General features: G+C 45.2%; 1 protein-coding gene across 4 annotated transcripts in view; it reads left to right on the top strand.

Annotated features, from left to right (window-relative positions):
* Positions 1 to 25784, top strand: part of RYR3 (ryanodine receptor 3) — a 2047168-nt gene that overhangs the window by 1090879 nt on the left and 930505 nt on the right. For all 4 annotated transcript variants that reach the window (XM_085627314.1, XM_085627313.1, XM_085627312.1 and 1 more), the window contains 2 exons: positions 5986 to 6149; positions 9518 to 9596. In XM_085627314.1, coding sequence (XP_085483440.1) covers positions 5986 to 6149; positions 9518 to 9596 — 243 coding nt within the window. The remainder of the gene's footprint in view (positions 1 to 5985; positions 6150 to 9517; positions 9597 to 25784) is intronic.

Below are 25784 nucleotides of genomic sequence, written 5' to 3'. Positions count from 1 at the left end.
CATTCTCTTCCACCCCCCGGACAGACAATCCAAGAGGCTGGATACCTTTGGGAAGAAACTCAAAACTTGAACAGTGGACCATACAAAAGCACTTGCGGCACCAATCCCAAAAGTTCACCAATGAAATCAAAAAATCTTGAACTATCTTGTATGCAAGCTTCTAAAAGTGCCCCCTGTCCAAGAGCACCCCCCTTCTCCAGGGCAATTGTACATATAGACTAGATCAGAGCTGCACCATTATGCAATAAACAAGTCCATACAAAAAGTTATTATTATTTGTCAGTGAAACGCCGAATTAGATAATTTCTTCTTTATTTTTTCGTTCTTAAAACGCAACAGCCTACGCGTTTCGTCCTATACCATAGGCATTCTTCAGGGCATTCAATAGTGTGGATCGACCGGAAGATGGAATACCTATGGTAGTTGCCTTATAAATGGATTTGTTTTGTCACAAGATAGTTATCTCACATCTCATCTGTGTGTTAGATAGATGTTACAAAACGTCGACCGGAACGTTATTTTATGAGTTCAAATATCCAATAGTCGTAAGGAGGTCTGTAGGTTACACGATATGATAATCACAATTATATAGCAACTATGCTGGTACACTAGTACCTGCACATCTTTAAAGAAGCTCTTAGTATTAGCCACCGTACTGCATGGTTGATGTATAACCAGGCATAATATCTGGCGTGCTTCTCCCAACCCGAGTTCGAGCTTCTTCAAAGATGTGCAGGTTATAGTGTACGAGCATAGTTGCTATATAATTGTGGTTATCATATCGTGTAACCTACAGACCTCCTTACGACTATTGGATATTGGGTTTCCCAAAAAGGACAGAGGCCTCTATCCTATACTAGCATGAGCCCTCTTAATTTCTTCCTGAAAAAGAAGAAAGTCAAAATGCTCATGTGCGCTCAAGCCCTGTCTGCATTGGATCTGGGAGACTGAATGGTAGTGTTGGACTTGCAGGACGTATATTTCCACATTCCCGTCCTGCCTGTCCACAGACGTTACCTGTGGTTCACGGTGGGCCACGAGCAATTTCCGTTAGCTGTGCTCTCCTTTGGCCTTACCATCCCTCCTTGGGTGTTCACCAAGGTGAGGACGATGGTTGCAGCACATCTGCGGAGATCAGGGGTTCCAGAATTCCCCCAATTTCAGCGACTGCTGTTGAAAGGCGGGCCCGCCCCAGGCAGTCGTCTCCCACCTCCAGACTATGGTGAACCTCCTGCACTCACTGGGGTTCACTATCAATGTGCCGTCATCACACCTGATCCCTTCTCAATTGCTTTCTTTCATCTGAGCTGTTCTGGATACAGTGCAGTTTCAAGGTTATCCTTTGGAACACTGAGTCCAGCATTATCGGGTTATGATACTGATGTTTCAGCCCCTATCCAGGATTACGGTGAGACTGACTCTGAGGCTTCTGGGCCTCATGGCCTCTTGAAACCTGCTTGTGATACATGCCTGTCGGCATATGCAAGCTCTGCAGTGGAACCTAAAGTTCCAGTGGGCACAGGGGAATCTGTCCAACATGGTCAAGATCTCGAAGGGCACTGCAAAAGATCTGCAGTGGTGGCTGATGAACTGGGATTGAGTCAGTAGCAGACCCCTCTCCTTTCCCCAACCAGATCTGCTCGTATGCATCACTCCTGGGCTGGGGCATCCATCTGGCAGAGGTGGAGATCAGAGGACTCTGGTCTCCGGTGGAATCTGAACTGTACACAGTCGGTTGGAGCTCCGTGCAAATTGGCAAGCAGTAAAATCCTCTCTACCCTGCACTAAGATAAGGCTAGTGCAGGTGTTCATGGACAACATCACTGCCATGTGGTACTGCAACAAATATGGCGGGGTCGTGGACCCTCTGTCAAGAGGCCTTGCATCTTTGGACATGGCTGGAACGTCTGGAACGTCAGGGCATTTCCCTTCGTTATGCCTCAATGGGACCTCAATTTGGTCCTGATGCGCGCTCCCTTTGAGCCGCTTCATAAGCCCTCTTACACTCCTCACCATCAAGACGCCATTCTGCTGGCAAATACATCTGCCCAGAGGGTCAGTAAACTACAGGCGTGGTCATCTCAGCCTCCATGCATTTTCTCTACTCAGACAAACTGGTCCTTTGGACACAAGCATCCTTCATGCTGAAGGTAGTCATCCCATTCCACGTGGGCCAGCCCATCACCTTGCGTACCTTTTACGCTCTGCCTCATCCCTCTAAAGAAGCAGAGAGACTCCACTGTCTGGACCCAAAAAGATCACTGTAATTCTACCTTGACCGCACACGACCTTTCCAGATTGATGATCAACTCTTTGTGGGCTATGTTTGAGCCAAGAAAGGGAAGTTCATGCAGAAGCAAACCATCTCCCAATGGATTGTGTTCTGCATTAAGATCTCCTGCACACTGGCCAAGAAGCAACACCTGGAGTGCTTGCGTTCTCATTCCACTAGAGCTAAGGCTGCGACTATTGCATTAGGACACTGCGTTTTGGTCCTGGATATCTGCCAGGCCGCAATGTGGGCCTTGTTAAACACGTTCACCAAACACTACTGCTTGGACAGTCAGGTCTGTCGGGATGGGCCCTTTGCCTGTTTGGTCCTGTGGGGCTTTTTTATGGTCCGAATTTCATAGACTCACCTCTGGGAAAGTATTGCTTGGGTATCTATTCTAAGGTAAGGAACCTGCGGCTAGTAGACTCTATCAGATGAACAAGTTACTTATCTTTGGTAGCACCTTATGTGGTATAGACTCTATCTAGCTGCAGATTCCTCACCCTCTCTGCGAACAGGTTTATAGATACAGAGCTGTTCCATTTTTAGGGCCCTAGTTTTCCACACCAGTGGTCAGTGTTCTTCGTGGCTCCGCACTCCTGGCGTGTAAAATTATGAAAAGAAACTAATGTTAATGCGCTTGGGTGGTGCCTTTATAAGCCCCATGCACATCGCTTCTGGTGCAGACGATGCCAACAATGCCACGCAGACACAAACAACACCACCTACCGGCGTTCAGGGGTAGTGCTCACGAACAATTTCCAGATGCAGTCTGATGCCTGGGGATTATTCTAAGGTAAGGAATCTGCAGCTAGATAGAGTCTGTACCAGATAAGGCATTTCCAATGATAAGTAATTTGTTCTTATTAGCCTCTGATGGAGCAATCAATAAATCAATCAATATTTGTGTAGCACCACTAATCACCTGTGAGGGTATTTGCAGAGCTCAGTCGAACAGCCAGTTTATGCAGTGTTCATCCTTCAAGCAATTCTTCTCCCACTGGAGAGAGACACAGCTAACCTGATCAACTCCTCCCCCCTCTATGGCCTTGTCCCAGGACTCGTGAAAAATATCATCTTCACCCTTTCTGAGAGAAGTATGTGCTGTTCAAAAATCATGGCCAACTACTTACCTATTTCCAATCTCCTGTTCATCAGTAATATCATGAAGAGAGAGGTATGAAGACAACTTCAAGATTAAGTGGAACGTAACTACCTCCTCCAAAATCAACTGTCAGGATTGCACCCTGAAAGGGCCACAGAAACTGTCCTGGTGAATACCAGAGAAGATCATCATCTTTCCATGGACGAGGACAGCTAAACTCCCCTCATACTCCTTGACTTGACCGCCACCTGCAACACTATAGATTTCACAGTCCTAACAGGAAGACTTAACACAAAGCCTGGTTAATCCCACCCCAAGCTGTAATCAGTCCGTTTGATTCTCTCCAAGAGCAGCCAAACGATCAGGGCTGGATCAATAAAATCTTGCACATTCCCACTGTCTTGTGACCCTTTGTACTTTCTCTTGCTCACTACTTAAGCAGTACCAGGTAAATTCCATATGTATGCTAATGATATTCAGATTCACTTCTTTTTTAATACCAGGCAAGAAAACTTCATCAGCATAACAACCTGCCTTGATAGTGTGTTCCATTAGATGCAGGAGAACTTTGTTTGTAAAAATGGCACTGAAAGAGAACCTAATCACCACAGTCTCTGAGATTGAGCCACTTCCAATGGTTTGCCGCTCAAATTTTGGAACCCATCCCTCCTCCTTGCAAATAGCAAGGGACCCCGGTATCTTTTTTGATGTCAACCTCTAAATCTTCAAGTCAACATACTAGCCAAAGGCGTGAAATGCTGTTAATACTTATTCCAAAAAAATCATCCTACTTCTGCACCCTGAGTTGAAATAATGTCAACCTTTGTCCTAGGGTTTCTTTACTACTAAAATATCATCAACTCTGGCCTTCCTGTAAAATCTTGTTACCAGGCTCCCAGAACATCTAAATCAGGCAGCCATACTTTGCTTTAACCTGTGCAAGTGTTACCACATGAAATGTACACTTCAAGGAGTCTACTGGCTCCACGTCAACACCAGGATCAAATGTAAGGTCTTAGGCATTGTCCCTAGAGGAACATTGGAACATCAAACCTGTACACCAGCAGAAGCTGGCACCAACTAAACCATTACCTCATGCTATGTTAAATGTCCACCCAACAGAGCAACTAATGATAATTCAAGATGATGAATTACGGAAGAACATCACAACTGTTCAAGAACTTAGACTATGGTATTGATTCAGCCCAAACTTGACATTCAGTCCCAACCACATATTGTTCAAATATTGTTGAATACTGAGCTATGTAAACTTATATTCAGGTGAACTCAAGTCAGAACAGGGAGGGCGACTGAAGAATGTCAGACATGGATAATTGCCCATCCATCTTAAGTCTAACCTCCCCAGCCTGTCACTCTTGTTTGCTCCAATCCAATCCTTCGTTCAAGCACTTTCAAGAAACTAAAGAGAGACATATAGCACATTCTTCTTAATAAATAATGACTGGCTGACAGAAATCATGCCAGTAATCATGTACAGTTAGCCAGTTATTTGCCCTTAATCATGTCTCCTTAGGACACTTATTGTAGGTAACCATGCCTCCTGTTTATGAGTCAGTAATCGTGCTCTTCAAACAGTTACTGTGCCAGTAATTGTAATCAAATGCAAGCACATATTATGTCTTGTATCTGTAGGTATGGGTATCACTATAATACAGTTCTCCATCTTCGGGGTGACTCAGAACATTACCTCTGATTTCCTGACGGCCTATCTTCCACCAAATTTAGAGATGACCTCAGCCCAGGAGGCATATCTGTACCTTTAAAGGAACCACAGTCATGGCGGTTCCCTTCAATGTTATAAAATGTTTTGTGGCCACCCTCGATTGGTTTTGATGTTCATCACCAAGCTTTTAAACTTTTTTTTTTCAGGAACAAACTCCTAAAGCAGGAGTTTATTTCTGAAAAACAAAAAAAAAATGGCCCCACACAATGACAGTGGGGGGTCATTATTAGTTTTTTTCTGTCCATTACCTTACTGCGTAGGGCCGTCCAAGGAAGCTTCCTATCAACTGAGCTAACTTGGGCTCATCAGCAGAAAGCTTACCGCCTGCCTGTCTCTAATGAGGCGGGCAGAGCAAGAGTTTGGTGGACAGGGTATTCTGTCAAGTTTGCAACAGAGTACCCTGTCCACCAATCTCTAAATCAGGCCCCAAATTATGAAGTTTCCAAAGATGCTTCCAATTAAATTAGATATTGAACAAAACATGAGAAGTATTTCTGCCCCTAGAAGAAAGAGGTTTTTAACTGTTTCATTTCTATATTTGTCTCACTATTTGTGGAATTACCACAAAAAGTACAAAATAAGCCTCAAAATGCACAATAAGAAGTTTCTTGCACAGCTGATAGATTCTTAGACCGCTGTGCAAAGAGCGCCATAAACATCCGCAGACAGGGAATACCACTGTTCTAACTTTTGACTTTGAGTGTTTGCTTAGCATGAATCTTTCATTTGTTTGAGTAGCATTTTGTGCTTGCTTACTAGACTCTGTTTAACGGCTTCTCCTAACGCTCTTGCTATGTGCCAAGTACTAACATTCTGCATGTCTCTCTCATTGGACTTTCCAACCAGTTCCTATCTCTCCTGCAGAAGTACGACCCTGACCTCTTCAAAATGGCTATGCCCTGTCTCAGTGCCATATCTGGGGCTTTGCCACCTGACTATTTGGATACCAGGATTAGGGCAAGTCTGGAAAAGCAAGTTTCAGTGGATGCTGAAGGGAACTTTGACCCGAAACCTATCAACACAGCGAAGTGAGTATTTGCAAATATTTAGGATAGTTAAAACGTTCAGAGGGTTTGCAGTGTTGGAAATTGCTTGTATTAGTACAAAGCAATGGTAGTTGCGCAAATGCTGAAAAGTTAGCCCACATTGAGTGAATGATGGACATTAACAAAGGAAATATTCTAAATGAGTATGAATCTTGAAAGAACATATTGTTAGGGAGAGAGGTTAGAGCTCAATCCTGCAAACAGAATCAAAACAAATAAACCACTGAGGATTAAGCTTTCTGAAGGAATTTGAACCAAAACAATTTAAAGAAGCACCGTCAACAAATTAGCTTTGATGACTATTGTCATGAAGGAGTTGCGAGTTATCAAAAGTTCTAACACAACTAAAGCACAATTCAGTCTGTGCTGGGAGAGGAGGGGTTCTTTAAATAGTAATTTATTTCTGTTTAATATATGTGCCCAGCATCGGATTGAAAAGAGAGGGTTCATGCACGATCTTCCGTCAAACTTCTTCATACAATGTGAAGTACAGCAAGGCCAGAAGCTAAACGGAAAGATACTCATTGAGTAAGAAGGAAATGTTGGCAATCCGTTGCATTTCATAGATAGAGCGAAGGGCTGTCACATGGGAATCATGCAGAATAGTCTGCCTGCGTTCCAAATACCCTTTTTGGGCCACTGACATGGAATGAGTTTAAGTCAGAACCAATCTGTATCTTCATTCATTTATTTTTGTTTAGGCAGTTTTACATAAAACAGTTTACATAAGAAACATTCAACAATATTGCACAGCTGCTTACAGCTAACTGTTTACAGTTATCAACTGCATCCAAGCAGTTTACATAAGAACGGGTTCACAACATTACAAAAAGAAACATGTCTTTAGGGCAGTGGATTTGGATTATGTCTGAAAATGGAAGACAGCATAATTTTGGGAAATGTAAAAGTTCAGTTTCAAATTTGTCGTTAAAGGCTTCAATACATCTCCCATTTTCAAAGGCCTCACATTCATTATACGTAGGCAACAAGAAAATGGGTCTACACCTAATATGGCCACCAAAGTTGCATGATGTTTCTTAAGTGGTACCGTCTAGTTAATCTCTTTGATTGCCAGTCAAATATGGCCGCTTCTTGTGGGTAGCGAGCGAGCGGATGAGCCATGTCCTTTTCATGGGTATTACTAACCTACTTCTTCATCTGTACTAATTGGACCACTTACATGCTGTAGGGTCAGAGACGTCCAGACTCATGATCTACCTAAGCTCTAGGATGTGCTTTCCAATTTAAGAGGCCAACAACCAGCCCTTGCAGTTCACAAAGGAACACCTATAGCTAAGCATGAGGCAATAAAGGCGGGACCAGCTGGCGTCCCATTCCCCGTCCCCAGTGTCCCATACAGGACTGGGAGCATCAGGACGGTTGCTGAGATGTGCACGAGCAAAGGATCTCCAAGATTAGGAGGGTGCTCTGTGATCAACAGAACAATGCAGGAGAAGAGCAAAGAAAGTCCAACATGCTGACCATCTGTCTCCAAATACTTGCCAAGGGCCAGCACTTACGGTTAATAAGGGCTCTCCATGGACAAAATGACGAAATGAGGGGCATGTACACAGCTGTCACAGGTGGGTACGCGCCCACCGTCATGCAAATAGTAAAAGGACCACTGGCGTATACGTGCCTCCACTGCGTGGCAAGCGTAAAGATACATGTCAGCAGAGCCTAGGGCCCTATTTCAAGGCAGGAATAAAATATAGCATGAGAAGCTTCAGTGCCTCTCTTGCAGTAGACGTGCAGCACAATACCATAAACAGAGACCTGCCAGTTCATACTGTCCCACTGTGTATCACACTATATGATCAAATGAAGTATTAGCATTACTTAAATAAAGCTATTCCTCTGCAGTTTCTATATGTTTAAAATATTGCAGGCATTTGCTGGAAGTGTGGAACTATTTTACACACTGTCACGATGCGGGAGGATGGGTTGAGGGAGTGATTCTTTTGCTCCAGGAATGTCACACTGGCATTGCCCAGAGACATCAAAACTTAAATATGTCATTATGCTGGACAGGCACAGGGCATCCTCGCCTGATCCAATAAGTTAACTTTCCCATATGCAAGTGTCAAAATTCAGTGGAGCACATGTCCCGTGATTCCAGTGGGTCAAACAAGATTTGTTGAATTAGCTTTATTTGTTTTGATTTGTCAGAGTAAAAGACCTACAGGGTTCAAGAGCTGCAACAAATGCCAAAAGGTGATGTCAAAGGCTTCCACTTTTGACCATTCTATGTGTTACTTGGTTGTACTGCATTTAGCAAGATGCAATGCTTGCCTTAGTGTTCCAGACAGCTGTCACACTTCACAGAAAAGATTGGTGAATCGGGGACTTTTGTCTTTAGGTACATTCGAGGTCCGAGGTGTGAGAAAAGGGGTTGTTTCCTCCACCCAAAGGATTGGGGTACCCATTAAAGTCTTCATCTGATCTGCTACTGAAGAAACGTAGCGGAACTGGTCAAAGTGCTTCAGCACATCCTAGTATTCCACATATTCCACGGAGACAGTGCTGATCGTGTTCAGTAAATGTCTCAGGAGCAGGATCCAGGTCAGACCTGTGGTATGCTGACTGACTTCGTTCACCAGGGTGCAATCTACTGTACAATTAACAGCGTTGAAAGAGGAGCAGTTTTGGTTATGGTGGGGTCCTCAAAGCCATACAAAGCTAGGAAGAACTCCTTTCTTGGAGTAGTTTTATTACAGAGAACTAACTGTTCATCATTGCCTCTTTATGCGCAGTAGATCAGTCGACATAAACAAAAGTATGTAGTTCTTTATATTGCTCCTAAGAGTAAATCCTAATTTATAAACCACCTAACATTGTTACTTTCTTGCTGCAGAGCCTTGGCTGCTAGTATCAGATAGTGTGATCCAAAAACTAAGGTTCATAGGTAGGGGTTGGATATAGAGTTTTACAAATACTGCTATCCTTCATATTTTGAAGTGTTGACGGTACTTGCATAGGAGGCTTGCTGTTCAGTAATCTGCACCTAGTAGTATCTGTTGTTTGGAACCTGGGCTCTACAGGCCTTCACTAATGTTCTCATATCTGTTTACATTTCTTTCCTGCACAGTTATCAAAACAACTGTTTTGGAAGTTGACCCGCTCTTCCACAGTCATTCACTTTATAGTTTAGACGTGATAACGTTTGTCATGCATAGTGCACCAAGCAGTGATCTTTCTGCCTGTAGTTCTTTGACAGGATTGACACCACCCACTCCACTTCCTGAACATCAAATTCCAACTTAGAATATGGGGCAATAGGCACTTTTGTCAGGGTCATTTCTATGATTGGATGGAATGGTAAGTGATGTCACTCTTTTTAATACTTTTAGTTTAACGCTTCCTGAAAAACTGGAGTACATTGTCAGCAAGAACGCTGAACACTCGCATGACAAGTGGGCCTACGACAAGGTAATTATTGTTGTTGTCTGAAAAGTGTCTAGTCTACATGGTTTGTGATTATCTGACCATTTGGTGGGCGTATGTTCACGTGCCTCTTAATATATCTGAAGATCGACCAGACACTAGGGTATTGAGTACTAAAAAGGCCACCAGCGATGGTGAAATAAGGATGGCATGTGTAAACCGAAATGTTTGGATTTGTTTTACAACTGGGCACGCTTCCTTCTTTTTTAGATACAAAAATCAGTGTTCCACCTTCTGGTCCTTGGAAAGGAGCAGCAGTTCCCTATGACAGACACAAGGGCAAAGTTATTGTATACAATGACATATGAAGACTTTTCTGTTCATGTTCTCATAAGTACCTTGATCAGCTGCTGACATTTTATTATCTTCAGTCAGGAACCTTTCCTGTGGGCATTGGTCTTATAATCAGGAATGGACCTTTTTATGGGCTCCAATCTGAAGTCGATTGAAAGGGTCTATTTGTGCGCCAACAGTAGTGACATTAGTGGTGGGGGATAGAAGCCAAAGATTTTTTTCTGTTAGAAGAGGCTGCTTTTAGCAGAGTCTTCAATGTTATATGCTCACTATTCGTTGACCTGAGCTTCCATATAAGCATCCCATGGTTTTCCGACAGTTATTGCCATTCAGTTTTGGACACCTTTGAAGATATGAATTACAATCAAAGTCGCCGATATGAGAGAGACACGTCTCAGTGCCTTTAGTATATCAATGCAACACAACATGGGGCCAGTCTTGGTGGGGTGTCATATGAACATTAAAAGGGAGAACAGAGCTGATCCTGAGGAGTCCACACATAATCTCAAAGGAAGCAGCCTGTCTATTGAACAATGTGGCAATACAGTGCATAGCTGCTTCTCTTTCACTAGTTCGATTACGTCTAAGGAGTGTCCAACATAGGTCTGTCTGGTCAGGAATCATATCCGGTTTTGAGGATAGCCACACAAAATACATTTGCATACAATACATCGAAATGACACTCATTTGGACAGTCCGGGATTATGATGAAAACCTGACCTGAATCTGGCCCATTTGGACTTAAGTTGGACACTCTAGTATAAAGGATTCTGGTGATCAATGGTGTTAAATGCTGCAGAAAAAATCAAAAGGAACAACAGGAAAAATGCATTAATGTGTGCCCCCAAAAAACATTATTTTACCTCTTGCATAGGAGACTGAGCACATAGGTCTGATCCAGATTCCAACCACAAGTCTTTCAGCAGAGAGTTGAAGTCAAGAAACACACAGCATTGCCAGATGATCACATTTTCAGGGATATGAAAATTAATATTGATTTCGATAAAGGGCTGTAGTTCTAATTTATAGAAATAAGCGCAGAATTATCCTGCTTATGTGCAGGATCCCAGAGCAGTTTTTATCAAGTCTATATCTATCTATATTTATATTTATATATATGTGTGTGTGTGTGTATATATATATTTCTGGTAGAGACTTCTAACCACAGATTCCTCACCTTGTGATTTTCCCCAGGAGTCAAACTGGATCTGGGAACATTTTTCAAACGTGCGTTGTCAGGTGACCTTGTGCAGCTCTGCTGAGGTCCCATCCTGCCCCATATTTGACATTTGGGCCCTCATATATGTGCTATCTCCACATGCAGTTGTTTCTTTCTGTGCCTTCCAACATGGTTCTGGAGCTTCTCGAATCCTACCCCTCTGATAGAATTTTCTTCCTCAAATTTTAAGTGTGCATATATGTCTCCCCCGAGGACCACAAGGTTTAAGCTGTGTCAAGATTGTCATCAACAAATGTCGGTTACTGACACCCAGGATGTCTGTCAGTGTTGTCTCGGATCCTAACTCAACTCGGCTCCATGTGAGTGCTGCAAGAAAAGGAATTGCAAGGTGACCTGAGTTCGCAAAGTGTAACTTGCTGCCACCAAAGTCGACAAGAATTTGAAAAAGCAGTCCTCATTTAGGGTGTGGATGCGCTCTTGCTCCTAAGGCTGATCCTGTGACCCCTCCTGTGACCAGTTGTCATAGAATTTGCAGAGTTCAGGTATGCCCAAAATTTTTTAAAAAAAGCACAAGAGTTTCAAACATGGGTCTCTGTCGTCCTGCCACACCCACAGTTTAGAGGTATGCAACACACCAGGCACCTCTGGGCTGAGGAGACGCTCCCTCACTTTGGAGCCTATTTCGATGTTGATCCTGATATGCACTGACCTTCCAGGGCCACCGGCAATGCCTCAACATCTTCAAGAACTGAACAGAGGTTAGACACAATTTTGTTGCCCTACCTCCGGCCCCAAGAATTTAAGTTGGCCTCCAGTCGAGTTATCATGAGCAGATCCATCACCGACTGCACCCCTCAGTCTCAAATTGAGGCCGACCATTCCCTCGAACACAGTGTACTGAATCTGACGCAATGTCCGACAACTTCTCTGGCATCACAACCAATGCCACTAGGTTGAGCTCCGACAGACACCAGAAGTGGAGCTAATACTCTTATCAGACTCTGAAACCCATTTCTCACCACAAGGCAACACCAATATGCCCATTTGAACCCAGAGAAGTACACTCCTCACCATGATGATGAGGAGGAAGCAGATGACAACATTTATGGAGACCCTGATGATGATCCAATTTTTTTGATTACCTGCAAGGTGCCAGAAGCCTGGACACCTCTCCAGATACTGGCCTCGCCTCCCTACATCTATGTATTGCATCTGCAGGGTCTGCCTCCTTCACAACAGTAATTAAGAGTGTGGGCAGAGGTTTCACATCTCACTCTCCCTACAACAGATGCAAAGAAAATGTCCTAACTGAGGCCCTTAACCCTGGCCAAACCAACTCAGAACCTCTGTTGCCCTTCAGTGAGGCACTAACCGATGTGGTGATGAGCACCTGGGCAAAGCTAAGATCTTGCGTCCCGGTAAACAAATAGGTAGCAAGACATCTTAGGCCCACTCCTGGTGATCCCAACTTCCTACTTCGGCACCCCACCCCAGAGAGCCTAGTGGTATGTTATATTATGTAGATTTGTACAGCACACTATCAACCTGGACGGTATACTGGTGCTGAGCAGTCGTGGGTCCAGAGAAGCATATGGCCTAGTATGACTACTCAAAATGCCAGGTCTTTAGCTTCTTGTGAAATTCAAGAAGTGAGTCATTCTGCTATTTAGCAGTGATGTAGGAAAAGGCTCGACTGCTGGATTTGGTTTGCCGTATGCGTGGGGAGTATGCAAGTAGGAGCCCAGGTGAACTGAGGTGTCTAGAAGGTTTTGAAAGCAGATGGTATGGTTGAAGTATGCTGGGCCGTGTTGAGTAGTGCCTTGAATGTCTGAGTGAGGAATTTGTATTGTGCTTGCTTGTGTATGATAAGCCAGTGGAGCTCCTTCAGATGTGGTGTGATGTGAGTGTGGCGTAAGAATTTGAGAGTGATTCTGGCCACCAATTTCTGAATGGTCTGCAGCCTTCTAGTGAGTTTTTCATTGATCTCTGCATGGGGATGTTCCTGTAGTCCAGTTTGTGACAATGGAATGTGTGTTGGTATACCGGGAGCCATTTGAAAATCATCCTCATCATCTTCAGGGTATGGAAGCACAAAGAGGTGACAGCATTGACTTGGGTGGTCATGTCAAGTTTGCTCTCGGTGGCAGCAGCTACAGCGCGTGCAGGTAAGAACAGTGGGGCAGTGGAGCCGGCTGGGGGCGATTTAGATGGACGATGACGAGGGAAAACGAAATAAATTAATAAAATTCCCTCGTCGTCGTCTGTCGAATTAAGGCCCCACCACTCTTACCTGTATGGGCAGCAGCTGGATGACTGTTATCTTCCCATCCCACCCTGGGCAACTGTCCCTAAAACCATTGGGTATTTATTCGCAGAGCTACTCTTTAATCTTAGGTGATGTTGATTTTATTTTTGTTGTACTTTAATTTGTTCCACTAGCATTCCCACTTTCTTAGGGTCCCCCCTTATATTATACATTTTATTGTTCCACGTGATTTTCAGTGTGGCAGGGAAGCACATCTGCGCAGAGACTCCTAAATAAGTTCCTAAATATACTTTCCTAACTCCCATTGTCTATCTTGAGTGTTCGGGAAATGCCTGACCTGATTCAAAAGGTCCTCTCCTCTCATAAAGCTCCCCACCTTGAAGGCTTCTGTCAGTATTTTCTATTTTTGAGAGTATATTTTGAAATTAATCTAAAAATGTTTGGGATTCTTCCTGGCTGTCCCTTTAGAAAAAGGATCTTGATGGATCCGCTGTATGTCTTCTTCCAGAGCGACTACCTCAATGTCTGGAATAAACTAGTTCAGTAGGTTAACCATAAAACCTTTGATGTTCTCACCCTCTAATCCCTCTGGGACATTTCCTTACTCTAATATTATTCCTTCTTCATGGAGATCTTTGTCCCCCATTTTCAGAGTCTTGATCTCCTTTTGGTTATATTCAACTTCCCTATTGAGTTGCACTAGAGAGGTTTCCGTCACGCTCATTCTTTCCATTAAGGAGTTCATCTTGGATTCTAGAGCATCATACACTCACTGGATGTTTTCTGGATTCGCATTGTGCAAACTTCTCTCTGGCTTCGCCTATCAGAATGGTAAGCATCTTCTCTACCCCTAGCTGGCTTTCTGGTCTTACAAGCTGAGAACTCTGATTTTGTGTGAGAGTCATGTGGCCGTATCTGCTCCTGTTCGTCATCTCTCGCTAGTAGTTGGAATCTTCAGTGCCTCCTTAGCCTGAAATAATTGCATTCTCGCCCCTCACTCCGCCATGTTAATACTGTTACTTTGTGGGCTCAAACCACACCCTGTCTTATGATCCTGAGGGGCCTGAGGAGTCAGAGATATGGCACTCATCCCCGATTGATTGACCTTTGAAGTAGGAGCGCAAAGAGGGGGTCATCTTGATGTGTTCTAATGCTTTACCACCTTTCCGCCCAGCCTCTTTTGAGTTAACCTGTTCTATGGGATGTTTTTGGGGCCAATTATGGGAGAGCTGGCAATCAGAGTTCCTTCTTATTATGTTAGGTTTTCCCTGACTGTCACTTTGCTTTTTGGAGGGCAGGGCTGATGTTAACTGAACTAGAGAGCCTGACTCGCTCTTACCCAAAATGTGCTTATTTCGTGGCGCATACCTATTTGTTTGTGCCTCTAGATTGCTTTGCTCCTAGTTTGGCCCCCCTGCCCCTGGATGGGTTCCCTTTTGACCTGCCTTCCTTCCTGTAGCAGGAGAGCCAGAGGAGACGTGGAAGTTTTCTACCACAGAACGTTCCCCTTGCTGAACTCATATGTATTATGGAGTCATTTTCCCCTTCTCTGGATCCAGAATGCAATCTGACTGTCAGCCGTTATGAGGGCATCAAAATTCGGCTTCCCCAGCCGATGTTGACTCTGCCAGGAATGCCCCAGAAACAGATCCTGGCCGAGGCTCGCCGGTCTCTGCCGAGCCACGATGCAGCCTCTGCCCGTAAACCCACTCCACACTGGACAGGATCAACCGAGGCCATTCGTATTCCGCTCCGAAATTGAGGGCTTATCATGGACTTGTTTTAGGCTCAAAACTTTACCAAGTGCGCTGCCAACTTCCCTGCATGCCAAGGTAAGAAACCTTTGTTTTTCATCAAGCACAGTCACATAGCATGCCTTAATTAACAGAAGAGTGAGAGAGCTCCCGACCAGCACTATCTGCCGGCCGCCATGTTTCCCTTCCTTTACCCTACCTGTCATCACAGGAGTTCTGTCTCTTTTTAATTACTGGGTGTGTGGGCATGTACAAGAAATCAGACTATGCCAGGCCCTCAAAGCTCTAAGAATTGTCTGGGCAGCAGGTATTAGTCATTCTAATCACAGCAAACCTGCCCCTTTCAAGGTTTTGGCAGGGGATAGAGACAGTGTCTATAAGCGCTTGTGCAACAACAGGCCACCCAGTTCTTTCAGGGTAGAGGCAGGTGATCCAGCTGGCACCGTACAATCCCCTAGGTGCAATGTCCTACTCCACTCTTAGCCCTTCCTCCCACAGTTGCAGCAAAACCTTTTAAGACCACCCTCTGCAGCCCTTGCTCACCCGGTGGGACGACGTTTCACCTTTTACTTCTCTCAGTTGCAGAGTATCACATCCGACCAATGTGTGCTCCAGATCGTGGAACATGGTTATTCCCTACCCTTCCAGTCCCACCCACCAGGTATGCCTCTCACATCACAACACTTCCCGGAGGACCACTTGCCCATAATCCATGGAGAGGTTCAAACTCTCTTGCACAAGGGAATAGTTAGGGTGCCGGTGTCCGAGATCATGACTGGCTGTTATTCCCGGTATTTCCTGCTGCTGCAAATGAACAGAGGCTTTCACCCCATCCTCGATTTATGCCTTCTGACCTAGTTTCCTCTGGAAAGTACAAGTTCAAAATGCTCACCCTGGCCAATTGTTGTTTGCTTTGGATCCAGGAAACTGGATGATGGCATTGGATTTGCTAAACATCTCTTTCAGCATCCCTGCCCTACAGTCTCTCATACGATACCTGCGGTTTCAGGTGGGCCACAAGCACTTTTAGTTCACCGTGTACCCCTTTGGCCTTACGTGTGCAACTTGGGTGTTCACATAGGTGATGATAGTGGTTGAGGCCCATCTGTGGAGGTTGGGGATACTAGTCTTCCCATACCTCAATGATTGGCTACTGCAGGTAGCTACCCCTTAAGCATTCATAAGCCATCTCCTGACAAAGGCCAATTTGTTGACATAGTTGGGTTTTTCCACTCATCGTGCCAAAGTCACAGCTGACTTCTTCATAAAAGCTCCACTTCATTGGAGCCATCCTGGACACAGTGATGTTCCAAGACTTCCCTCTGTGGCAATGAATCCAGGACATTCGGACCAAGATACCGATGTTTCAACCCTTGATCTGGGTCTCAGTGAGATCAGCTCTGACTGGATTGGACTGGGACGAAAAATTGGCCTGGGAACCAAAATAAACGTGTCCCCCATTAACAAAGGAGATAACTACAAAGGTGGAAATATCAGGGAAATCAACTGTAAAAACCAGCCAACCGGGCCATAAAAACCGCACACAACTGCTAAAAAATCAGACAATAAGCTGATCTGTCAGACTAGCCCTACTACTTAGGACACTACTTAATTGCCCTGTATGCTAGTGCAACGATGGTCTCTGAGGTTCTAGGGCCTCTTGGCCCCCTGCATCTCATTCATGGACCACAACAGGTGGCACATGCAGATTCTGCGGTGGAATCTGAAGTCTCAGTGGGCTCAGCATCAAGGAGATCTATCAGAGTCCATCCAGGTGTTGAAGGTGACTACGAACGACCTGCAGTAGAGGCTGTTCATCTGCAGTTGGACCAGTGGCGTGCCCCTAAGCCTATCCAACCGAAGAGATACAGATGCATTGTTGCTGGATTGAGGATGCCACCTGGAAGAGGTGGAGATCAGAGGACTCTAACCTCCGGCTGAGGGTGTCCTCCACATCAACTTGTTGGAGTTGCAAGCTATACACTGGCACTGAAAGCATTTCTTCTGACCATCAAGGAGGAATGGGTACAGGTTCTCAAGGACAACATGACTGCCATGTGGTGTTGCAACAAGTGGCAGAGTGGGGTTGAGTCCTATGCTAGGAGTCTCTACGTCTCCCGAAGTAGTTGAACGTTCATGGCATATCCCTAATCACTCAGCACCTGCACAATATTTAAATGCCAGGGCAGACAAACTCATCCGACATTGCCTAGCAGATCACAAATGGCAGATACACTTGAAGGTGACACAGAGCATCTTCCAGAACTGGGGTGAACCGTGTCACAAAATATTTGCCACTGCAGAAAATGCACAATGTCAAAGCTTTTGCGTGTTAGAGTTCCCAAGGTAGTTCTCCCTCGAAAATGCCTTCCATCTGCATTGGGGCTCCTGTATCCCTTTCCGTCCCTTCCTCTCCTGCCCATAGTGCTGAAAAAGATCAAGAAACACTGGGCCGAAGTCTTCCTATTGGCTCCGGAATGGGAGAGGAGAGTGTGGAGCCCGAACTTACCCCAGTATTGGAACTTTCGTAGATTCACATGCTTGAATCATTCCCTGTCATTGAGATGGGAGACTCCGTAACATACTAAAGTAGTAGAATGATTAATATAAAGCAAGAGAGCACTAGTCCTTTACTTTTGTAGTCTAATATAGTCATTTTTGGAAAGAGACCAAACTTATCTCTTAGCCAATCAGGCTACAATGCCCTTTAGAACACTCCTGAGAGAAGCGCCAATACCTCAGATTTTCTACCGCACGTCATGCTAGGGAGTCTCCTCTGAGCTCTGCTCAGCATTATCTCAGACTTTACCTGGCCTCAGTCTCTATTTCTTTCAACTGTGAAAGTTTTTACCATTATTTCTCTCAGGCAAAAAACATCATGTCTGACAAGGAGAAGAAAGTCACTTCAGACCCTGTAATTTCTGTGGCAAGAAAAGGTCACATTCTGAAAACCCTTACAAGGTTTGTATTTATTGTCTATATCCAGATCACTCCGCAAAGGAACGTAAGGTCTGTTGTACCATTTCTTCAGAGAATTTAAAGGACAGGAAGGGCAGTCTTCAAAAGCTCAAAACAAGGAAAGAACTCTTTTCAGATTTGAACAGTGAGGCCTCCTATTCATCATCTAAGAGATCCCACAAGAGGCAGAGATCACCATCTTCTTGATCCTCCTCTCAACAGCCTAAGAAAGCCTCAAAAAAGACCCGCCAAATCTCCTCAGAAGCCCAGGTCTCATTCTTCGGTTAAAGACAAAAAACACAAAAAACAGGCTTGTAGCTCCTCAAAAAGGGATAATAAATCATCTTCAGAGCCACATACACCACCTCCCAAGGCATGATGTGAGTTTAAGAAGCCCTCCTCAGCTTCACACTCCCGCAGTTCATCGACGACCACTCCACCGTCGGCACCCTCGATGACGAAGACGTATACAGCGGCATCATCGAGGAAGGCAACTACATCTATTTCTTCACTTTCCGTATCCTCCTCTATCTCAATGATGACACCGTCGTTGATGGTGTCAGCATCTAGAACGTCCTAATTGAACATCACCTCGTCGTCGACAGCGCCAACGATGCCTCTTCAATTGATGGTGATCTCAGAGCCGACGACGGCTCCACTGATCGCAGCTCCACTGTCAGATAAATCCTCTATGCTGTAGACAGCCTCGTCGACGATGCAAAAAGATTGGAATCTCGAAAATCAATGCTGGTAACCCCAGAACACACCCCGCCTAGTAAGGTGACACCCCTTGTATTCAGCTTTTAGAAGAGGAAGGGGACACTGATAACAAAGGTCCCAATGGATTAGCAAACAGTCCCTCCCAGTTACATGTCAAATGTCAGGAGGAGGAGGAGGATTATGATGAGGACTGTAATCAACAATATTAATCTCCTCAGGAACAACCATTTCAAAAGGACATAGTTTGTATGCCAAGTTCTTTTCAATTTATGCTGTTGGATTACAGAAAATGGTTCTCACCTGTTACAACAACAGCACTTCATCCACCTATCCGGCACCAGCATTGCAGCCCTCTACTCCTTTACAAAGACCTACATCTTTGCCTCTTCCAGGTTCCAATACACCGGGTTCAGCCCTACTTCACTGCCCAGATATCTCAAATGAGGATCAAGAGGAAGGTGAACTTCAAGAGCCCAATACGGAATGGGATGACTATTTAATCCCAACCCAATCATCTCCTTCTCCTTGACGGCCAATTCACCTCCTGAAGATATTGGAGGTCTCAACAATTTACTCCAGAGAGCAACTAGAAGATTTGCACTCTTCAAGCCATCCAAACAGAAAGAATTTTTTTTATAAGTCTTCAAAGAACCGTTCCAAAAGAGTGTGCGCTCCACGCCTATCGTTGATTACATTTGGGAAGAAGGTCTGAAAATGATGAAAAACCTGGCTTCAGTCACAGCAGTTCTTCTGCGCCTTGCTAAAAAGTATAAGGGGGCCTGGAGGATGCTCTGGCCTGTCTAACTGGTCATCCCAATCAGTAATTGCCCAGGCAGCTTAAGGGCAATCAAAAAAAACCTCCGCCCCAATGTCTGCACCTCCAGACAATGAGGGCAGATGCTTAGTCAACATTGGGAAAAGATTTTCATCCAAGTCAGGATTGACAGTGCGGGCAGCTAATTCCCTGGCTGTGCTGGGCAGGTAAGATAGACAGGTATGGGCTGACATCGCCCCATACAAGGACCAGCTTTCTCCAGAGGCCAATCTGGAAGCAAAAAAGTTTATGCAGGATGGACAGAGGACAGAGATTACCAGCAGGTTGACCAACTTTTGGTGGCTTCTCTGTAGCAATCTTGATCGATTGTGTTATGCATTCTCATGTAGGGGGATTTCCATGTATGGTCATAAGCGTTGAATAGTCCCGCCCATCTGCGGGGACCCCGGAGCACTTTATCTAATATAACTTGTTAAGTGCTGAAGTTCGCCTTTCCTCAGGAAGGCCTTGAAGAGTCCCTTAATAAAGTCATAATGCAGACAAGGACAAGGCTACACTGGCCAGAATTCTTCATCTTGGAGTGGCAAAAGAACAGGCTGCCATGAAATATGCACCCAGTACCTGAATAATTTTGTAAGGACACAGAAAAAGGACCTTCACAAACCCTTTTGCTATGTGTGAAACCGAGATGAAGAAGTGCATAAGCTGCCATTATAATCAGAAGAAAAAGGAGGCTTTGCCTTAAAAGAGCAGAGAGACCTCCAATATCTCATCATGCTCAGTTCTTTTTGTCCGGCTCCTTCTGACAAGACCCTTGGAGTTGCACTCTACCTTTCTAGGTTTTTTTCTTCAGTATAGAACTTTAAAATACAGTGATTTTTGCTTCACTCGGCGTCTTTTAACTCTCTTGAGTGAGGATTTTTCCTTACAGGAAAAAGGCCTTTTTCCTAGTTAAAATTCCATCTCTCTTTGACAAATGCCCTCACTGTGGCAGGAAAAAGGCTAAAACAGACCCCCACAAGGTCTGTAATATTTGTCTACCATCTTCTTACTTTCCTGCCTCCTGTGACATCTGCAAGACCTTCTCCAGAAAACCTTGCGTGACAGGGAGAAGATTCGCATGCAGAGAAGAGAGGAAAGAAGAAGATAGCAAGACGCCAGTGGGACCTCAGAGCAAGGGGGAGGTAATTCTTCCACCAGAGCTCTTTACTCAGTCTCCAGTGGTTGTGGGAGGTCTGAAAGGCGTTTTTTAGGCAGAATACGCTATTGGTCCCGGTTGACATCAAGGCTTTCGACGTCGAGAGGAGGTACGGCGCCGACATGCTTGTAGTCATTGACACGCTCAACGTCACACAAACATCGACACTCAATGTCAAGAATCACACGAGCAACATCAAGAACTACCTCGCACCGACAACCAACGTCGAGACAGGCATCAACATCGAGGGATTCCGACTCTCCGCCACCGAGAAGTGGGCGATCGACGTCGTGAGGCAAGCGACATCGAGAGAGGTCGATGTTGAGAAGCCGGTCAACATCACGAGCGAACCTACGTCCACAGAGGTCGACAACGAGGAGCAGATCGTTGTCGAAAATCAGTTGACGACGATGAAGGTCCTCAACGTCAAGGAGACAGCGACAATCCAAGAGAAGTATAATCTGCTCTCCATCTGATTCCCACTCCAGATCTCCTTCTCTGGTAGAGATACCCTCTTTTCCCATCCTGGTATCTCCTCAACTGGATTCACCGGCTCCATCTGCACCCCGCTACTGAAGCTGTCTGATCCACCTCCTCTTTTGCCTCCGCCAGCTATACCGGCACCTGTCATTCCACCTCCTCTGGTACCTCAGGTTCCTGTTACACTAGCGCCTAGCAGGTCTTGATCAAGGACACGCCATCAATCTCACCATGGACACTCACGTTCTCTACTACATCACACCATTCAAGGTCGCATCGCAGATCTCATCGCAGGTCAAGATCATGTTCCCACCACCATCACCCACAGGATACGTCCTCTTCCACCAAAGGATACTCTCCGACCTTGTCGGACTCACCTCACCCTCCATCCTCACCAATTGATGACATCAACACCTTTCAGGAGGTTCTGATTCGAGGCGCAGCAAAATTGAACACCTATGGTGGTCCCCCCTCCATCGACTTTAGTGATATTCAAAACTCTTCGCCAATGCACGGCCTCAAGACCCTTGCTCCCGCTAGTGCCAGGTCTTCTTGAGCCAGCTATGGAGTTGTTTCTCAATCCAGCTGTAGTAAAATCAGCACCCTCCAGGCTCCAGAAGAAATACTGTTCACCGGAGCAATATCCGCTGTTTTTATGTGCCGATCCTTCATCTGATTCTGTGGTGTTATTAGCCGTACACAAGTCCCATGCCACATCACTATCTGCTACTTCTCCCCCTGATAAGGAGAGTAAAAGATTTGACTCATCGGGACGCAAAGTATGCAATATGGCATTTATGTCCATGAAAGCAGCCAGCACCACAGCCGTCCTAGGAAGGTACGATTGCGCCTTGAGGGATTCCATTCTTCACTTAGCGGATTACCTCCCAAAAGAACACAGAGGATTTTCTAGAAATCCTTCAGGAGGGAGCGGAGGGGGATTTTTCAATTTTAGCCGCCCACAGTTACTGTCACGGAGTCTCCCTACGGAGACATGCATGGCTTAGACTAACATTTCTTAAGCCTGACGCTCTGCTGCATCTTCAGAATTTACCCTTTTCGGGCTCTACTCTTTTCGGTTCACACGCTGACGATGAAGACGGAGATGGATTCTCTGAAAGCTGTCTGTACAGAGAAACCTTAAGACCAACGACATCCATTCAGACCCTATCAGTGTTGTTTCTCGTCACAGGGGGTTCAAATCCGTCAATGGCAGGCCGGAAGATCACACCAGTATCAGTGGCCCTACCAGTCCCAATGCAAGCAACAACTAGTCTCAACCAGGTAACCAGGAAGGCCGACGATTCGGGGCATCAAAACCCTGAATCCTCTCTTCCCCCTCTTCGGTTACCCACTCCGGTAGGAGAAGCATTGCAAATTACCTGGCAGAGTGGCAATGCATTACAACCAACGCCTTGGTCTTGAATATTGTCAAATGTGGCTATTGTCTCAGATTCACTGCCCCACCACCATCCATTACACCAAGTCCGTCCACGTCTCGCCTCGAGCTTCTACAAGAGAAGGTCAACTTGCTATGCCAGAAAAAGGGGTGGAATTGGTTCCTCGAAACTAACGATGCCAATGTCTTTACTCCAGACAGGAGTTAAGGCCTTTTCTGGACCTCTGAATCTCAAACAAGTAGATCCAAAAGGAAATGTTCAGGATGCTGGCGATACATCAAATTTACCCTCAGCTTCAACTGAGGACTAGATTATTTCAATAGATCTTCACAATGCTTATTTCCAAATTCTCATCGTAAAGTCACATCAGAAATTCCTCCCTACCAATACACGGTTCTACCATTCTGCCTCAAATCAACACCCAGGACATTTTCAAAATGCATGGCTGTGGTGGCAGTTCATCTAAGAAAACACAGAATCTTTGTCTATCCCTATCTGGATGGCTGGCTGATCAAGGCTTCCACTTTCACAGAAACCCAAGAGCATTTCCAATGGCCTTATGATCTGCTCCATCGCTTGGATCAACTTTCAAAAGTCCACGTCAACACCAGTCCAGACGTTGCATTACATAGAGGATACCATCGACACACTACAGGAAAAGGTGTGTCCTTCAGAGGAATAACATTTATCCATTCTCCAGAAATGCTGTAACCTCCGGAGGATAGCCCGTCCAACAGTCCGCATAGTCTCCTCTCTTCTCGGCTCGATGGCCTCCTACATATTTCTGACTCCTTATGCTTGCCTTCACATGCGTTCTCTCTGGGAGTGCTTGGAAGATCAGTGGAACCAGTTCTCATGGAACTAGGAGGACAATAACAGACTTTCCACTCATGCTATGGAATACCTCCAGTGGTGGTGGTCCCCGAAAAATCTCCTGAGGGGAATGCCTTTTCACCAGCAGGACCAAACACAGACCATAGTGATGGATGCTTCTCTGCTGGGGTGGGGAGCCCACATGGATCACCTGCAAATACAAGGAACCTGGTCCTTGAAAGAACAGACATACCATATCAACCTCCTGGAACTCCGGGCAGTTCACCTGGCACTCAAGGTTTTTTCAACCTTTGTTCACGACCAACACCCTTCTTGTTCAGAAGGACAATACCACCACCATGTACTACTTGCACAAGCAGGAGGTAACAGTCCAGAGCCCTGTCACGAGAGGCTCAAAACATCTGGCGCTGGCTTCTCGCCAGGAACTTGAACCTGATTGCTGTACACCTACCAGGTGTGCAAAACATTCAGGTAGATGCCCTCAGCAGGGTTCCAGATGATAACCATGAGTGGGTACTGCACAAAGAGGTCTTACAAGATATCTTCAACTTGTGGGGAACACCCCTACACACCCTTTCACCACAGCGTAAAACAAAAAATGCAGCGACTTCGCCGCCAGATTTTACCATCCAAGGTCATTAGGGAATGCCCTATGGATCGACTGGTCCAAAAAATGTGTGTACGCTTTTCTTCCAATACCCGCAGACCTTTGCAAACTGTCCTCACCGACAGCCAAGATGATCCTCATAGCGCCAGCATGGCTGAGACAACTGTGGTTCCCAGACCTCCTTCAATGGTCTATCCGTCCACGTCTCAGGCTACCATGCATGCTGGACCTTCTCACGAAGTTCAGAGGTCAACTTCTATTCCCCAACCTCTCCTCCTTGAGTTTGGCAGCATGGCTTCTGAGATAGTACAGTATGGTCATCTAAACCTACCTCAGGACTGTCTGGGCAGTCTAAAGGAAGCAAGGTGACCATCTACACGAACATGCCTATGCCTTTAAATGGAGAAGATTTTTCATTTGGTGCTCTTCCAGGCAGATCGATCCCACTTCTTAGCGGGAGGATGTCATTCTCCCGTACTTACTACACCTGCCTAAATCTGGCCTCCAATACTCGTCAATCAGAGTCCACCTGTCTGCACTAACGGCATACAGGAAAAGTCCTTTACAAACCTCTTTCTTTAGGGTTCCAGTTATTAAAGATTTCCTGTAGGGTTTAAAGAAGGTTTTTCCTCCGTTTAGACGTCCCTCTCTTCCATGGGAGTTAAATATAGAGCTTTCTCGCCTCATGCTTCCTCCTTTTGAACTGATTCATAAGGCTTCACTTCAGCATCTCACTTGGAAAACTGCCTTCCATGTGCCTATAACTTCAGCTAGGAAAGTTAATGAGATACATGCGATTTGCGCTCATGAGCCATACACCGTATTCCATTCTTCCAAGGTAGTGTTGCATACCCATCCCATGTTCCTTCCTAAAGTGGTCTCAGAATTTCATGTAAATCAGACGATCTTTTTACCCACGTTCTTTCAGAATCCTTCTTCTCCAGCGGAGAGAGCTCTCCACTCACTGGATGTAAAGATGGTGTTAAAATTCTACCAAGATAAAACCAAATCTTTTCTCAAATCTAAGTGGCTATTTATCAATTATGTCCCAGTCTGCACTGGTCTAGCTACTTCCAAACAGTCAGTCTCCAGATGGATTGTCTATTGCATCTACTGAAAGGCAGCACTACGGCTTTGATGCGGAATATTCCCTCGGCGGATATCTGCAAGGCAGCTACTTGGAGATCAATCCACATATTCACTAGACACCACTGCCTTGACACAGATGCTAGAGCAGATGCTCAAGTAGGACAAGCTTCCCTCAGAAATCTATTTGCTTACCTGTGTGCATGCATTTGTGGTTCTGTCTACTCCACCGATTCAGGTAGGGTGAGCTTGCTATTCTAGTCAACGCTTATGACTATACATGGAAATCCCCTACGAGAGAAGGTGTAGTTTCTTACTTGTAACTCCAGTTCTCTCATAGGGGTATTTTCATGATAGTCATAAGCAACCCTCCCTCCTCCCCGATGAAGTAGATAGACAGACAATTTTCATGCTCTGTTATTACTCTTTTATTACAGCCATCAAAAAGAACTGAGGTAACTGCCTCTGGCTGAACCTGATTGGATATTGGAGGTCTCTCTGCTCTTAAAGGCACAGCCTCTTTTTTCTTCTGATTATAATGGCAGCCTATGGGCTACATTGCCTTGCACTTCTTCATCTCTGTTTCTCACATAGCCAAAGGTTTTGTGAAGGTTCATTTTC

Source organism: Triturus cristatus, chromosome 9, assembly GCF_964204655.1.
Source record: "Triturus cristatus chromosome 9, aTriCri1.1, whole genome shotgun sequence".
NCBI classification, from domain to species: domain Eukaryota; kingdom Metazoa; phylum Chordata; class Amphibia; order Caudata; family Salamandridae; genus Triturus; species Triturus cristatus.
This window is presented reverse-complemented; position numbering and strand designations above follow the sequence as displayed.